The following is an 18,076-nucleotide window of genomic DNA, read 5'->3' on the forward strand; positions in this document are numbered from 1 at the left end:
CTTTTTATTTTCAACACTTTTCAGTGGTCTCTCATGAATAAAACACAGACACGCGCACGCATACACAACCGGCGTCTGGTTCGGGGGAGAGCTCCCTCTGCTCTCCCTCTCTCTCCTTAAATAGGACGCGATCACTGGGGAAGACACACAAACGCATTAATTAACATCAGGTACAGTGATTCTGCCACTTACCTTCCCTGACTCCGCCCTCCGGTCACAGACCGACGCTTGACCACGCCCCCGCTGCCACATACCCCCACCGCCCGACTCAGGCCGGGTGGCCATCCGGCCTGCAGCCGACTCCCCCCCCTTTAACGGGAGAGGATGTCTGCCACGACCATCTGCGCCCCCGGCCTGTGGATCACCTTGAAGTTAAAGGGTTGGAGTGCCAGATACCAACGGGTGATCCGTGCGTTGGCATCCTTCATGCGGTGGAGCCACTGGAGGGGCACGTGGTCCGAATAGAGGGTGAAAGGGCGTCCCAGCAGGTAGTAACGGAGAGCAAGGACCGCCCACTTGATTGCTAGGCACTCCTTTTCAATGGTGCTGTATCGCCCCTCACGCACCGACAGCTTTATACTGATATACAGCACTGGGCGTTCCTCCCCCTCCACCTCCTGGAACAAAACAGCCCCCAGCCCTCTGTCCAATGCATCCATCTGTAACATAAAGGGGAGAGAAAAGTCAGGGGAGTGTAAAAGTGGCCCCCCACACAGTGCAGCCTTTACCTCAGAAAAAGCCCGCTGGCATTGCGCCATCCACTGGACCGGATCTGGTGCCCCCTTTTTAGTCAGATCAGTCAGCGGGCTGGTGACGTCCGAATAATTAGGTATAAACCTACGATAATAGCCAGCCAGCCCCAGGAACTGTCTCACCCCCTTTTTGGTCTTGGGCCTCGGGCAGGCCGCAATTTCTGCTGTCTTGTTAATTTGGGGACGCACCTGCCCGTTGCCCAAGTGGAAGCCCAGATAATGTACTTCCACCCGCCCAATCGCACATTTCTTCAGGTTGGCTGTGAGACCCGCTCGCCTCAGCGACCTAAGGATGGCCCTCAGATGTTGGAGGTGCCTCGGCCAGTCATTACTATAAATAATGACATCGTCGAGGTAGGCGGCCGCATAGGTGGCATGGGGGTGGAGGACCCTATCCATCAGCAGCTGAAACGTAGTGGGCACCCCAAACAGCCCAAAAGGAAGTGTGACAAACTGGTGTAAGCCGAACGGTGTGGAAAAGGCCATTTTTTCTTGGGATAATGGAGTCAAGGGGATCTGCCAATAACCCTTTGTCAAATCCAGTGTCAAGTAAAAGTGAGCCGTGCCTAGTCGATCAAGCAACTCATCAATACGAGGCATTGGGTACGCGTCAAATTTAGACACTGCGCTGACTTTTCTTTAGTCTACACAGAACCGGACCGACCCGTCAGCCTTGGGTACCAAGACCACCGGCTGCTCCAGTCACTGTGGGACTCCTCGACGATGCCCATTTCGAGCATGGCCTCGAGTTCTTCCCGAACCACTTTTTTCTTGTGTTCGGGTAGCCTGTAAGGGCGGCTATGCACTACCACCCCTGGGGGCATCTCAATGTGGTGCTCTATGAGGCTGGTGTGGCCAGGCAGGGGCGAGAACACGTCTGAAAACTCGGTCTGCAACTGGGCAACCTCCGCGAGTTGGGTAGGGGAGAGGTCGTCTCCACAGGGGACCGGAGAGGTAGGTGATGCCAATGTTCCCTTTTGAACCTCCGGCCCCAGCTCCGCCTTCTCCGGAACCACTGACACCAACGCCACGGGGACCTCCTCGTTCCAGAGTTTGAGCAGATTGAGGTGGTAAATCTGTAGCGCCTCACCCCTGTCCGTTCGCCTCACCTCATAGTCAATGTCCCCAACTTGCCGTGTGACCTCAAAGGGTCCTTGCCACTTGGCGACCAATTTGGAGCTCGATGTGGGCAACAGTATGAGTACTTTATCTCCCGGTGCGAACTCCCTAAGGCGCGTACCCTTATCGTACAGGTGGGTTTGTCGTTCTTGGGCCTGCCGCAAATTCTCCTGGGTTAGGTGAGTGTGTGGAGTTTTGTGCGCAGGTGAATAATGTATTGGATTTCATTTTTACTTGGTGAAGGTCCCTCCTCCCAATTTTCCCACAGCACATCTAGAATGCCGTGCAGCTTACGCCCATATAACAATTCAAACGGGGAGAACCCTGTGGAGGCTTGGGGGACCTCTCGCACTGCAAACAACAAGGGTTCGAGCCATTTATCCCAATTACGTGCGTCCTCGCTTATGAATTTTTCAATTATATTCTTGAGGGTGCGATTGAACCATTCAACTAAACCGTCCGTTTGTGGGTGATACACGCTGGTGCAGATCGGCTTAATACCCAACAACCCATACAGTTCGTTCAGTGTACGTGACATAAACGAGGTGCCTTGGTCAGTCAGAATCTCTTTTGGGATTCCAACTCGGGAGATGGTGCGGAAGAGCGCTTCCGCAATACTGTGTGCTGAGATATTGCAAAGAGGCACCGCTTCCAGGTATTGCGTTGCATAGTCCACCAGAACTAATATAAAGTGGTACCCTCGTGTTGACCGATCTAATGGCCTGACGAGATCCATCCCAATTCTTTCGAACGGGGTCTCGATTAATGGGAGCGGGCGCAAAGGCGCTTTTGGAATGGCTGCTGGATTTACTAACTGGCATTCGCGGCACGCCGTACACTACCGACGGACATTGCCGCGAATTCCTGGCCAATAGAACCGGGCCATTATTCGGGCTAGTGTTTTATCCTGCCCTAAGTGTCCAGCCATGGGATTAAAGTGAGCCGCCTGGAATACCAATTCCCGGCGGCTCTTCGGAATCAAAAGCTGCGTGACTTGCTCTTTAGTCTGAGTGTCCTGCGTCACTCAGTATAATCTATCCTTCATAATTGCGAAGTAGGGGAAGGACGGGGTGGCATTTGGCTGGAGCGTTTGACCATCGATTACTCTCACTTGGTCAAATGCATGCCACAGAGTCTCATCTCACGACTGCTCTAATCGAAAATCCGCGAGGGATTCCCCAATAGAGAGAGGAGGAGCCACCGGCTCCTCACTCTGATGCAGAGATGATGTAAACGGCTCTGTGACAGCTGCTCCCGCCAACGCGACACCGGGACTTCCCCCTGTTAAACTACGGCAGGACCCACTCTTCACTAGATGACTCATTAATTCCCCAAATCCCGGCCAATCAGTCCCCAAAATTATCGAGTGGGTAAGGTGAGGATTAACTGCCGCCTTTACTATAAATTTTTCCCCTCGAAAAAGAATGTGGACCGACACTAAAGGGTAGTTGTGAACATCCTCGTGCACACACAACACCTTCACCAATTGTGCTCCCCCAATGCCTCGTCTTGCACCAGGCTTTGGTGGATTGAGGTCTGATTACAACCAGAATCCACCAACGCCTGATATGTATCCTCTTGGACACTCACCGGTATGCGATACACTCCGGCCCGATCGAGGGCGGCTCCTGGTGCGTCGGGGATCCGAACCACCGCGCCCACCTCCATTACCGAGCACTGTTGTTGGAGGTGGCCCGGCTCCCCGCAGCACCAGCAAACCGGCCCGGGCTTCCTGTCTGCACTGGTGCTCTGGGGCTCACTCACCTGGGGGGGAGACAGACACAGAAGGGAGAAATGGGAGGGCACCGCGGGTGCGGCAGGCCAGCTGGGGTGGCGCCGGCCCCCGCGGTGGGGGAACGAGGGCGAGGATGAGACACAGGAGGAGAGCGAGAGAGAGAGAGGAGAGGAGAGAAGAGGTTGTCTGCTGTCCTGCTGTCGGGACAGCTGCCAAATGGTCCTCCGCCAGCTCAATTGCCTGATCCAGCGACGCCGGGCAGTGGCACTGGACCCACTCTGCGGTTCTGGCTGGTAAGCGTGCGATGAACTGCTCCAGTACCACCTTGTCGATGATTCCCTCGGCGTCGCGGTTGTCGGCCTTCAACCACTGACAGCAGGCGTCCCGGAGTTGCTGGCCAAACGTGAACGGCCGACCGACTTCCTCCAAGCGCAAAGCGCGGAAGCACTGCCGTTGTTGCTCGGGGGTGCACCCCACACGCTGGAGGATGGCCTGGCGAAGGTCTGTGTAGGCCAGCCGGCGGTCGGCGGGGAGCTGTAGCGCGGCCAGCTGCGCCTCTCCCATTAGCAGTTCCTCTGGCCACCCCGAGGTCTCTGCTACCTGTTCAAAGAGCGTGAGGAAGGCCTTGGGGTCGTCCTGCAGGCCCATCTTCGTTAGGGTGAGGGGGGAAGGGCCCGTGGCGGTGGAGTTGGTGGACCCCGTCGACGTGAGGAGGTGCCGGAACACCTGTCGATCTTCCTGCTGAGCCAACACCAGGGCCTCGAACCGTTGTTCCTGCTCCTCCTAGAGGGCGACTAGCACCTGGTGCTGGCTTTGCTGGGCCGTGGCGAGGGCGTGGACCAGGTCGGTGAAAGGGGAGGACTCCATGGGGCTGTTCTGCTTCTGCGCTCTAAGCTTCCCGGGTTTCGGCACCACTGTGGCAGTTCGTATGAATGGGCGGAGCACAGAAGACAGAAGGACAGAGCTCAGGTTGGTAAACCTTTTTATTTTCAACACTTTTCAGTGGTCTCTCGCTAATAAAACACAAACACGCGCACGCACGCACAACCGGTGTCTGGTTCAGGGGAGAGCTCCCTCTGCTCTCGCTCTCTCTCCTTAAATAGGGCGCGGTCACTGGGGAAGACACACAGACACATTAATTAACATCAGGTGCAGTGATTCTGCCACTTACCTTCCCTGACTCCGCCCTCCGGTCACAGACCGACGCTTGACCACGCCCCCGCTGCCACACATTCCTATCCCTAAACTTGAGCAACTTGTCTCCTCAGTCCCCAGACATTTACAGACTGTTGTAAAGAGAAAACGGGATGTCTCACAGTGGTAAACATGGCCTTGTCCCAACTTTGAGATGTGTTGTCATGAAATTTAAAAATCACCTAATTTTTCTCTTTAAATGATACATTTTCTCAGTTTAAACATTTGATATGTCATCTATGTTCTGAATAAAATATGGAATTTTGAAACTTAATCATTGCATTCCGTTTTTATTTACAATTTGTACTTTGTCCCAACTTTTTTGGAATCGGGGTTGTAGAAAAACGGTCAATCACAGTGAGGATGCATGAGTTGCCACCTGAGTTGGAGAGTCCTGTGACAAGGTCCAGGGCAATGTGAGCCCAAGGTCGATGTGGAGTCAGGATGGGTCTTAGCAAGCCGGCAGGGGGTCGATTGGCTGTCTTATTCTGGGATCATGTGTCGCAGGCTGCCATGAACTCCTGGATGTCCTCCTTGATGGATGGCCACCAAAAGCGCTGCTGGATGAGCACCAGTGTTCGAGCAGCTCCCGAGTGACAAGCCAACTTGAAGCCATGACCCCACTGCAGCACCTGGGTTCACACAGAACAGGGAACAAACAAATGGTTAGGTGGTATGTTGCTTGAGTTACCTTCACTGTGGTCCTGCTCCAAGGTCTTCTGTACGAGCGTCTCAACCTCTAGAATGGCGGCTCCCACCAGGCAACATGGAGGAAAGATGATCTCGAGTGGCTTGGACTCCTCTTGGTGGGAGGAGAACATCCTGGACAGGGCATCGGGTTTGCCGTTCTTGGAGCCTGGGTGGTAGGAAAGTGTGAAGTTGAACCAGGAGAAGAAGAGAGACCAACAGGCTTGATGGGAATTGAGACGTTTGGCAGACTTGAGGTACTCCAGGTTTTTATGGTTGGTCCAGACTAGGAAGGGGAGATCCGACCCCTTGAGCCAGTGCCTCCACTCCTCCAAGGCTAGCTTGGTGGCCTACAACTGTCTGTCGCCGATGTCATAATTACTTTCAGCAGGGGACAGCTGGCAAGAGAAGGAGCAGGGGTGGACCTTGTTATCGCTGGCCCTCTGGGAGAGAATGGCACCGACCCCGGACTTGGAAGCATTGACCTCCACGATGAACTGTTTGGCCGGGTATGGTGAGAATGGGTGGTGTGGTGAACTTACACTTGAGCATGGAGAAGGCTTTCTCTGCTTCCTCCCTCCACTTGAACGAGGTCTTAATCAAGGTCAAGGCAGTGAGAGGTCCGGCCACCATGCTGAAGTCGTGGATGAAGCACCTGTAGAAGTTAGCAAATCCCAGGAAACGCTGGAGCTCTCATTGTGAGGATGGGGTGAGCCAGTCTGCAACTGCCTCAAGCTTGAGGGGGTCCATCTGGATCCTAGCCAGGGAGATGATGAACCCCAGAAATGAGAGAGCTCTGGTGGAATTCACTCTTTTCCACCTTGACAAACAGCTTGTTTTCTAGCAGGTGCTGGAGGACCTGCCGGATGTGGCCCCGATGTTCCTCCAGGGAGTGAGAGAAGATCAGGATGTCATCCAGGTACACGAAAATGAAGATGTTAAGAAAGTCCCTTAGGACGTCGTTGACGAGTGCCTGGAAGACTGCAGGTGCGTTGGTCAGGCCGAAAGGGACCATGAGGTACTTGTAGTGGCCAGTGGTGGTGTTAAAGGCTGTCTTCCACTCGTCCCCCTCCCTGATCCTGACGAGATGGTAGGCATTGCGCAAGTCCAACTGGGTGAATATCTTGGCTCCCTGGAGTAGTTCAAATGCCGTAGTCATGAGCGGTAAGGGGTAGCGGTTCTTCACCGTGATGGCGTTGAGACCCCGATGGCATTGAAACCTCAATAGTCAATGCAGGGGCGGAGCGACTTGTCCTTTTCCACAAAAGAAAAATCCCACCCCTGCTGGGGAGGAGGAAAGGCGGATGATCCCAGCTGCCAGAGACTCCGATGTACTTCTCCATGGCTTGCCTTTCAACGGGAGAGAGTAGAATCACCCTTTGGGTGGCGCCGTCCCGGGCAGGAGGTCGATTCCACAGTCATAGGGTCTGTGAGGAGGGAGGGACACTGCTTGGGTCTTGCTGAAAACAAGTCTTAAGTCCAGGTATTCCAGAGGCACGTGAGAGAGTTCAGGAAACTCACTGGCTGAAGGCTGTGGTGGTTTGGCAGGAGGCAGAGCGGAGTTCAGGCAGGAAGCTAGGCAGGAATGGCTCCAGCCTAGGATGGCATTATTGGCCCAGTTTAGGTGGGGGTTGTGCTGCGTTAACCAGGGTAATCCTAGGATGATGGGTACATGGGGGTTGTTCATGACGTAAAGTTGGATGGTTTCAGAGTGGTTGCCAGAAATCCTCAGGGTGAGCAGGACGGTAAGGTGGGTGAAGGTTGTCAAGCCACTGCCATTGAGCGTCAGGACTGCAAGAGGGACGTCGAGGGCAAGTAGCGGAATTCCCAGACACTTGGCGGTGGCGGAGTGGATCAGGTTCCTGTCCACCCCTGAGTCAACGAGGGCCTGGAGATGGTGATGCTGGTTGTAGTGGATGATGATGACAGGGAGTAACGGTCGATCAGCGGGGGGCTGGTTCCGAGTGTTGCCCACCAGGGTCCCTCGATTAACTGGTGGTCTCGTTCCCTTTAGCGGGCAGGCTCAGCAGATGTGTCCTCGCTGACCACAGTAGAAACAAGCCCCTGTGCTCTGCCAGCGCTGTCGTTCCTTTGCTGACACCCGTACCCGGTCTGCCTGCATGGGTCTGACGGATGAGGCGGGAGGTGGAGAGGAGGTGAAGCTGGGGCAGGTCTTCTCTCTCCTCTGTTGCTGGAACTGGGTGTTGATCCAGTTGGCGAGGTCCATGAGACTGGAAAGGTCCAATAGCAGTTCCCGTGATACCAGTTCATCCTTAATAGCATCGGACAAGCCATGCAGGAACACGTCAACCTGGGCACTGTCATTCCAACTACACGATGTCGCCAACGTCCGGAACACGATTGCGTAGTCCGAGGTAGACTGGGACCCTGCCGCAGCTCCATGAGCTCTCTAGCCACCTCCCGGCCTGACAGAGAGCAGTCGAAAGTTTGCCTCATCTCTTCAGAGAAATCCTTGAAACAGGAACAAAAGGGTGCATCGGCATCCCAGACCACTGTTCCCTACTCTCTGGCCTTGCCGGTGAGGATCGTTATTGCATATGCTACCTGGGAGCGTTCTGTGGGGAAGGCCAGAGATTGCAGCTCTAGGATCAAAGAGCATTGAGATAGGAATGATCTGCAAGTACCTGGTTCTCCATCATGGGGCTGAGGCGCTGGAAGTCTGGGTTCGCAGAGAGGAGCTGAAGTAGGAGACGGCTGGGCAGGGTAGTCACGGCTTGATAGCCCTGCATCTGTGTGGTGAGGAGATTGAATGAGTTGGACAGGGTGGCGAGGTTCTGGGTGATCTGCTGGAGGTCTCGTTGATGGGTCCCGAGGAGAGTCCCTTGCTGCTGGATGGCCGTTCTCAGACGGGTGAGTTCTGCTGGATCCATGTTGGCCAGAATGTACTGTTAAAGGTGGTGGAGGTGTGGTGAGATAAGGATCCACAAGCAGAACACAGACAGTAATCCAATAAATAAGGTGCTTTAATCCAGGGAAAAGGGCGTGGCAAAAACAGGACAAAAACAAATGGCAAAAATAGTCCAGGTAAAAAGAGACAAAAAAACAAGACAGACAAGGACAAAAACGCTAGAGCAAAAAAAACAAGAAAAAACCCAAAGTGCAAAAACCATAAACTAGAAAAATAGCTTGAGCAAAAACCATGAAATGCAATAAAGGCACAGAAACAGCTAGAATAGCAAAACAAGACATTCTGGCAAAGTCAGGGTCTGAGAACGGCTTATTTATACACAGCAGAGAGACCCAGGAAGTGAAATGCAGCTGACCTGAGAGATAAGTAATCTGCGGAGTGGAAGTCCGGGGCAGAGCATGACAATACTATTAGTTACTGGTTATATACATCTAGTCCACTTTTTAGTTTTGAAGTATACTGCAATGACCCTTCTAGGTATACTATTAGTTTTCTAGCCCTAACCCTTACCTCATGCACACTACCAGTAAACAACTTAAGTGTTTTGTACCTTAAGTTACAATGAAGTTATAAAGGTAAGAATTCACAAAATAATAAGAGATACTCAGGATTAAGAACATCATTTTCTTTAAAAAATCAAAATTGAAAGCAACATTGTATTAAATGGCAAAGTATAAAAACATGCCAATGACAACTGAAATTAACATCCGAGCTCTAAAAATAAATAAATAAATAAATAAATAATTCTCTCAGGAGAAATTAAAAAGAAAAAAAAAACTTATATGGAACCACAGACAGACCTTAGAGTCAGCAATGCTGAAGCACAACTACAGGGCAAGTACACTTAAACATAAGGCACAAATATTTTAATACTTTATTACACTTTTGTTAAGTATATCTTGATCAAAAGTTTAAGTATAAGCTTAATATACTTAGACTTTTCTATATACAGTACTTTTTAGTATAAGCCAAGTATACTTATATATAACTTTATTAAGTATATCTCTGATAAGTAAATAAAAAGTAAACTGAAAGCATACTCTCTTATTTTTAGTTTAAAAGAAGTATACTAGAAGCACACTTGAATAAACTTCTTTTTTTTTGTAAGGGACAGCTTCATGCCAGCTTCATTTGGATCAGTGTAAATCAGTAAAGTTGGAATATTGAGGCACCTTATTTACACCAATATATCTGTGTGAATAGGGCTTAAAGAACTAGCTAGGCAAAGCGTTCACCCCTTTTCATATGTCTAGGCAGGGTAAAGGCTTGCTTCCTATTAGCGAGGATCAAATGCTTTCACAGTTATTGGTTGTACAAGGGTGATAACACACAGTGCCCACCCACATCTGCATGCATGAGCTCTTGGACACCCATGTTTGGCTAGTGTCACTGTAATTAACAGGGGTATGAGAGATTATACATCTCCTACCAAGAGCATGGCCAATTTTGCTCTCTTGGGCACCTGGCATCAGGATTCAAACCTACAGTCTCCAGTTTATAGGGCAAAAGCGTCAATTGCATCAATTGGACGCTGCTTCGTAACATTTTTAATGCTCTGTAAATAGTTTGTATTTATGTTCCTATTTTTAATTTACTGCTTAGGTTAGACTGTTCTGATCGTTGATACATTCACACTTTTGGTTGCAAGCATTTGTGCTGATGTATGGTGGACTACTTCCTTTTGCATTTGCAGTTATGTCACCCCTGAACTGCTCGTTTCTGTGAAAGTCACTCATGCCTAAAATTATACAAATAAAATCTTTTATAGACAGTGTTTGGTTTCTGTGACCCTATTGCAAGTTATTTTTGACTTATTTGGGAAAAAAGATTCTCAGAGTTAATGTTGCAAGTAAGGCACATGTGATTTTATCAGAGTTTACATCTTGGGTAAGTTGATTTTAAAGTGCAGTTTCCTGCATGTCAGGAAACATCAGTGCTAATTTATTGTCACTAAAGACAACCCTCAAGGCTATTAGTCTCTTTGCTACTCACATTTTTAAGTATATGTCTGATAAGTAAATAAAAAGTAAACTGAAAGCATACTCTCTTATTTTTAGTTTAAAAGAAGTATACTAGAAGCACACTTGAGTAAACTTCTTTTTTGTAAGGGTAGCTTTATATTATACTAGAATGTTCTTTCATAGGATTCTTATTCCCTCCAGGGGCGCAGATAGGATTTTTGAACTGGGGGGGACTGAGCTGTCAGCAAATGATTCCATTTTGTGTGTGTGTGTGTGTGTGTGTATATATATATATATATATATATATATATATATATATATATATATATATATATATATATATATGTGTGTGTGTGTGTGTGTGTGTATATATATATATATATATACACACTACTGTTCAAATGTTTGGGGTCACTTTGAAATGTCCTTATTTTTGAAAGAAAGGCACTGTTCTTTTCAATGAAGATCACTTTAAACTAATCAGAAATCCACTCTATACATTGTTAATGTGGTAAATGACTATTCTAGCTGCAAATGTCTGTTTTTTGGTGCAATATCTCCATAGGTGTATAGAGGCCCATTTCCAGCAACTCTCACTCCAGTGTTCTAATGGTACAATGTGTTTGCTCATTGCCTCAGAAGGCTAATGGATGATTAGAAAACCCTTGTACAATCATGTTAGCACAGCTGAAAACAGTTGAGCTCTTTAGAGAAGCTATAAAACTGACCTTCCTTTGAGCAGATTGAGTTTCTGGAGCATCACATTTGTGGGGTCGATTAAATGCTCAAAATGGCCAGAAAAATGTCTTGACTATATTTTCTATTCATTTTACAACTTGTGGTAAATAAAAGTGTGACTTTTCATGGAAAACACAAAATTGTCTGGGTGACCCCAAACTTTTGAACGGTAGTGTGTATACATGTTATTTCACCTCCCTCACTGCCATCACCAGGAACTACCTGCAGGCCAGGACAATGATAACATTTTAACATAGCCTATGGAAATCCAAAGTTTACACATTATCATCACACACAGAAATTGCAAAACTAGTTTTAAAACCGCTAAGTTCCAACTGTTAAACATAGCGAGAGGCTGGGCTACGTGCGTGTGTGTAAAGTGTAAACCAGTGCATCCTGACTTTCTAACTATGCCTGTGTGTTGCGTGAGCGGCAGTCAGTCAACAACTCTTCGCAAAGTTTCCTTATGAAACAATATGCTCGCTGAAATTATGGCAGGGAACGCCAGATTAAACATTAAAACTGCCTTCTGAGCACTGTATCTACAGGCTACCACCAGAAAGGCTTCTCTACTCCGTATGATTTTACTTTCACTACGACATTACTTTGAACAGACTATCAAAAAATTGCAAGGTGATATGATATAGTAAGGCACAGTTTACTTACAGTCGTTTTTTTTTTTTTTTTGAAAAAACGATGCCATCGTTTTCTGCCTTTTGGCACCCTTCATCATGCCGTGTTGGGGTCCTGAACTAGGAGGAGCTGTCCCCGATATGCCTGTCAAACTTGTAACCATAGCAACCAAGCTCGAGCTCGCAACCTGTACAGTCTGCGCAGTTGCAACTACTGTATGTCTGTACTGCTGTGCACCTCAATAAACCGAATGGTAATTAGTCTTTTGATTTTTCCGTGAGGTTTGCCTTATGCAAAGAAAGACAGCATAGATGTTTTTTCCTCCCTATAAGTGGGGGGGACTGAACGAGGTGAATTTAAATCTGGGTGGGACGAATCCCCCCCGTCCCCCCCTCTATCTGCGCCCGTGATTCCCTCACCCTTGTCCACAGATGAGATTCTGAATGAGCAGAATGATTCTGAATAAAATATCAAATGTAATGCATGTCACTTTATATTGGTCGAAAACCTCACATGTTCTTCCTGAGGGAAATTCAAGAATGACTCATAATAAACTGACAGTAAGCACGTTGAATTTGTGTCAAGTGCCAATTGTTAAAGGGAACTGTATAAATGTGTAGTGTAATTAGTAAAATAACAGAAAATATGTGAGTTAATAATATTATAATGGAACCATGTTGTCATGATCTGTTACTCTCCTTGACACGTCAAAAACCATGAGTATCTGGAAGTGTGAAGCTTCTCATAATGTAAGCCTATAATTCATACAGAGTTATATGATGTACTATAATTCAACACATTATAAGCAATTTAATGCTCAAAAGTGACCCTAAAAATAAGCTCTGTACTTCCATGTCTCATGAACAGTTATTACATTAGGTGATACCAAACTAGGAGACACAAGACCATGTTGGGTTGCTTGATTTTCAAATAGAGTTGTGAGAGAATTCTTCTTTTGCAAATTAATATTAAAGCTAGATGGCCTTTTGTCTCGTCTCATCTTCTTCCGCTTATCCGGGGCCGGGTCGCGGAGGCAGCAGTCTGAGCATGGAATCCCAAACTTCCCTTTCCCCAAACACCTCAGCTAGCTCCTCGGGAAGAACACAGAGGCGTTCCAAGGCCAGCCGAGAGACATAGTCCCTCCAGCGTTTCCTGGATCTTCCCCGGGGCCTCCTCCTGGGGGGACATGCCTGGAACACCTCCCCAGGGAGGTGTCCAGGAGGCATCCGAAAGAGATGCCCGAGCCACCTCAGCTGATTCCTCTCGATGTGGAGGAGCAGCGGCTCTACTCCGAGCTCCTCCCAAGTGACTGTGCTTCTCACCCTATCTCTAAGGGAGCGCCCAGCCACCCTGCGAAGGAAACTCATTTCGGCCACTTGTATCCGCGATCTTGTTCTTTCGGTCATTACCCAAAGCTCATGACCATAGGTGAGAGTTGGAATGTAGATCGACCGGTAGATCGACCGGTAAATCGAGAGCTTTGCCTTTTGGCTCAGCTCCTTCTTCATCACGACGGACCGGTAAAGTGACCGCATCACTGCGGAGGCCGCACCAATCCGCCTGTCGATCTCACACTTTATCCTTCCCTCACTCGTGAACAAGATCCCGAGATACTTAAACTCCTCCACTTGAGGCAGGACTTCTCCACCAACCTGGAGAGGGCAAGCCACCCTTTTCCGGTCGAGACCCATGGCCTCTGACTTGGAGGTGCTGATTCTCATCCCAGCCGCTTCACACTTGACTGCAAACCGCCCCAGTGCATGCTGAAGGTCCTGGTTTGAAGAAGCCAACAGGACAACATCATCTGCAAAAAGCAGAGATGAAATCCTGTGGTTCCCAAACAGGATTCCTTCCGGCCCTTGGCTACGCCTAGACATTCTGTCCATAAAGATTATGAACAGAACCGGTGACAAAGGGCAGCCCTGCCGGAGTCCAACATGCACTGGGAACAGGTCTGACTTACTGCCAGCAATGCGAACCAGACTCCTGCTCCTTTCATACAGGGACCGGACAGCCCTTATCAAAGAGCCCCGAACCCCATACTCCCGAAGCACTCCCCACAGAATACCATGAGAGACACGGTCGAATGCCTTCTACAAATCAACAAAACATGTGGACTGGTTGGGCAAACTCCTATGAACCCTCGAACACCCTATGAAGGGTATAGAGCTGGTCCAGTGTTCCGTGACCAGGACAAAAAACGCATTGTTCCTCCTTGATCTGAGGTTAGACTATTGGCTGAATTCTCCTCTCCAGTACCCTGGAGTAAACCTTCCCTGGGAGGCTGAGAAGTGTGATTCCCCTATAATTGGAGCACACTCTCTGGTCCCCTTTCTTAAAAAGAGGGACCACCACCCCAGTCTGCCACTCCAGAGGCACTGTCCCCAACCGCCACGCGATGTTGCAGAGGCGTGTCAGCCAAGACAGCCCCACAACATCCAGAGACTTGAGATACTTGGGGCGGATCTCATCCACCCCCGGTGCTTTGCCACCAAGGAGCTTGCTAACCACCTCAGTGACTTCGGCTTGGGTAATGGACGAGTCCACCTCTGAGTCATCAGCCTCCGCTTCCTCAATGGAAGACGTGACAGTGGGATTGAGGAGATCCTCGAAGTATTCCTTCCACCGCCCAACAATGTCCCCAGTCGAGGTCAACAGCTCCCCACCCGCACTGTAAACAGTGTTGGCAGAGTACTGCTTCCCCCTCCTGAGGCGCCGGACGGTTTGCCAGAATTTCTTCGAGGCCGACCAATAGTCCTCCTCCATGGCCTCACCGAACTCCTCCCAGTTCTGAGTTTTTGCCTCCGCAACTGCCCGAGCTGCGGCACGTCTGGCCTGCCAATACCCATCAGCTGCCTCAGGAGTCCCGGATGCCAACATGGCCCGATAGGACTCCTTCTTCAGCTTGACAGCATCCCTTACTTCTGGTGTCCACCACCGGGTTCAGGGATTGCCGCCACGACAGGCACCGGAGACCTTGCGGCCACAGCTCCGAACAGCCGTATCGACAATGGAGGCAGAGAACATGGTCCACTCAGACTCAATGTCCCCTGCCTCCCTTGGTGATCAGTTGACAGCTCAGCCCCTCTCTTCACCCGAGTGTCCAAGACATAGGGCCGGAGATCCGATGAAACGACAACAAAGTCGATCATAGACCTCTGACATAAGGTGTCCTGGTGCCACGTGCACTTATGGACACCCCTATGCTCAAACATGGTGTCCATTATGGACAAACCGTGACTAGCGCAGAAGTCCAATAATAAAACACCACTCGGGTTCAGATCGGGGAGGCCGTTCCTCCCAATCACGCCCCTCCAGGTGTCACTGTCATCGCCCACATGAGCATTGAAGTCCCCCAGTAGAACAATGGAGTCCCCAGTCTGAGCACCTCTCAGTACCTCTCCCAGGGACTCCAAGAAGGCCGGATACTCTATACTGCTATTCAGCCCATAGGCACAAACAACAGCAAGAGCCCTCTCCCTGATCCTAAGGCACAGAGAGGCGACCCTCTCGTTCACTGGGGTAAATTCCAACACATGGCGGCTGAGCTGGGGAGCTATAAGCAAGCCCACACCAGCCCGCTGCCATTCACCATGGGTGACTCCAGAGAAGTGGAGAGTCCAGCCCCTCTCGAGGAGCTGGGTTCTGGAGCCCAAGCTGTGCATGGAGGTGAGCCCAACCTTCTCTAGCAGGTACCTCTCAACCTCCCATACAAGCTCAGGCTCTTTCCCCCCCAGCGAAGTGACAGTCCATGTCCCAACAGCTAGCCGCTGTGTTCAGGAATCAGGTCGTCGAGGCCCCTGCCTTCGACTGCTGCCCAATCCACACTGCACCAGCCCCCTACGGCTACCTCTGTGGGTGGTGAACCCACAGGAGGTCGGGTCCACGTCACCGCTTCGGGCTGAACCCAGCCGGGCCATGTGGGCAAAGGCCCGGCCACTAAGCGCTCGCATACGAGCCCCAACCCCAGGCCTGGCTCCAGGGTGGGGCCCCGGCTGCGCCATACCGGGCGACATCACGGTCCTTGATAGATTATTATCCATAAGGGGTTTTGGTGAACTGCTCTTAGTCTGGCCTGTCACCTAGGACCTGTCTGCCTTGGGAGACCCTAACAGGGGCGTAATGCCCCCGACAACGTAGCTCCTAGGATCATTCAAGCACAAAAACTCCTCCACCACAATAAGGTGGCAGTTCTAGGAGGGGGACAGCCTTTTGATTTCATAAAATCAGTGAAATTTAGTTCCCTCTGAAATTTGGTCATTGTGATATATGTTTATTTCTGTAATATCTTACAAAATACCAGGCCATTCTGTGGCTGGGATGTTATTTAATTTGAGACGATTCCCGAGCAAATAATGTGCATGAACTCGCTCACTTCAAGCAGTCAAGCAGACAGAGGAAGTCCGTGTGCACATGTGCAGGTTTAACTTTCACCGTGTACTGACAGTTACATCATTCTATCGCTAAACAAACAGCTGATCACACCGAGGTGCTCACTGACCGATGATATTTATTAGTTTGGTCCTGCGTTTCCTTTTATTTTGCAACATAACGTCTTTTCTTCTCACTTTCTATTATTGTAGTCAGTCTTTCACGTTTCATCTGTGTCCTCCATTTTCCTCTCTTGTTTCAAATCTGTATCCCACAATGTCTTGCGCGAACAGGGAAAGCCCACCACATGATGCACGACGTAGTATCTTGAATTGGGTCATGGTGAAGCAGGAAAAATAGCAGAGAATTTAGGGTCATGTGGCCCTAAATTCATTTATTGTTCTATTGAAAAAAAAACTCATAAAATTGGAAGTCTGTGATTCAAATTCAGTAGCTTTCAGTCCAGTAAAGAAAAATAATTGGGTGTCGGGGAAAATTCTTTTTATGACCTACAATTGAAAAATCTGAAAAGCAGTCTACTTTTAAGAATTTTACTCTAACCACGATGATGGATTTTGTGTGATACTATTTTGAAAATGTTACTGAGAGTCGCATTCAAAAAGCCACATTTCAATGATGTGTGTAAATGATAGTGAAAAAATGAAACTATCATATAAGCAATAAAAATGGACAAATTTCACTCACCAACAGAATTCAAGAAAACAAACTTAAAAATATTCTGAAACGTTGATTGATTATAGTTTTATAAAAGTGATGGTAAATAATAAGAGGACACCAAAATGCTAATGCTATCTTCACAGAAATTTCACAACATCCTTTGGGAGACTTTTGCTCCCAAAATTTTGGGAACCCCTATATTATATATACATAAAGCTCCTTAATTGCAAAGACACTCGGGGCGAAGATATGGCTATTCTGTTTCATGACTGCTTCACTGTTATATTTCATGTTCAAGACAAGAGGTAATGATAAGGGTTATCTGTTTTTATGTGGTTTTCATAAAATGTAATAATTGTTAATAAAAAAGAGATCACATACTGTATATGCAAACATATTTGACACAGATAAGACACAAATTAGAGAAAGTTCTATTATTTTTATATTTTATTTTATAGTTTTTTTCTAACCATATTAAAATATTTTAATCCATCATTAATAATCTAGCCTACTTTAGGTTTATATGATTTTTAAAACCAACTAATGAAATATGCATTACAAAGCCACCAACAACCTAATGGCTGGTGACTATAACTATAAATCATACAACAAAGATTGTATATTATTGTATAATTAAAAACTGGGATGGGAAGCATTTTAAAAAACCGTCATTACTAAGCAATGTTATATATTTGTTCACTAGTTAATAGAGAACAAATTATAATCAATAAAGAATGTTTCTGAGAATAAACTGATTAGTACTCACAATGCACCTCTGTTTCTTCCCGGAATAGATCCTGGTGTTGATGTACGGGCCTCTGGTTATCTTAATGACCAAGTCACGCTCTCACCACTCTCGCCCCTTGCTCGTCTCTATATCTATGCCCTGCATGGGTGTGTGTGTGAGGTGACATTTACTGCTGCCTGGAATTGGTATTACACTCACGACCAGAGGCTTCCTGGCTACACCAGCTTGTGGTCGCTCCTCATTTACAGCTTGGCTATCTTCTTCATGGAGGGCTTGGGCGCATGGCTACAGCAGAGACACGTCCCTTTACTGCTCCGGTTGACTGTTTACACCTTGTTCATATATTTCTGGGAGTTCAGTTGGGGGGTCTTGCTCAGGCTGTTGGAGGCATGTCCATGGGACTACTCACATTTCAAGTATAATCTCATAGGACTCGTGACCTTGGAGTATGCTGTGCCTTGGGCAGTGGCTGCCCTCCTAGCAGAGAAACATGTTATTAGGAACACGCTGAAGATACGATTGAATGATTAA

At 48.4% G+C, this 18,076-nt stretch overlaps 1 protein-coding gene across 1 annotated transcript; it reads left to right on the forward strand.

The window, feature by feature from the left end:
• The first annotated feature begins 6,007 nt into the window (after nucleotides 1–6,007).
• LOC132888849 (transmembrane protein 229B-like) lies at nucleotides 6,008–18,076 on the forward strand. Its single transcript, XM_060924944.1, has 2 exons — nucleotides 6,008–6,107; nucleotides 17,592–18,076. The coding sequence occupies exons 1-2, from the start codon at nucleotides 6,008–6,010 to the stop codon at nucleotides 18,074–18,076; spliced, it is 585 nt and encodes a 194-aa protein (XP_060780927.1).

Source organism: Neoarius graeffei, chromosome 7 (genome assembly GCF_027579695.1).
Source record: "Neoarius graeffei isolate fNeoGra1 chromosome 7, fNeoGra1.pri, whole genome shotgun sequence".
NCBI lineage: Eukaryota > Metazoa > Chordata > Actinopteri > Siluriformes > Ariidae > Neoarius > Neoarius graeffei.

Bases quoted from the DNA above. Each gene is read 5' to 3' on its own strand.
- LOC132888849 (XM_060924944.1), top strand. From the start codon at position 6,008: ATGGGTGGTGTGGTGAACTTACACTTGAGCATGGAGAAGGCTTTCTCT. The intron at 6,108-17,591 runs GTCCGGCCACCA...TTCCCGGAATAG, and splicing joins CAAGGTCAAGGCAGTGAGAG to ATCCTGGTGTTGATGTACGG.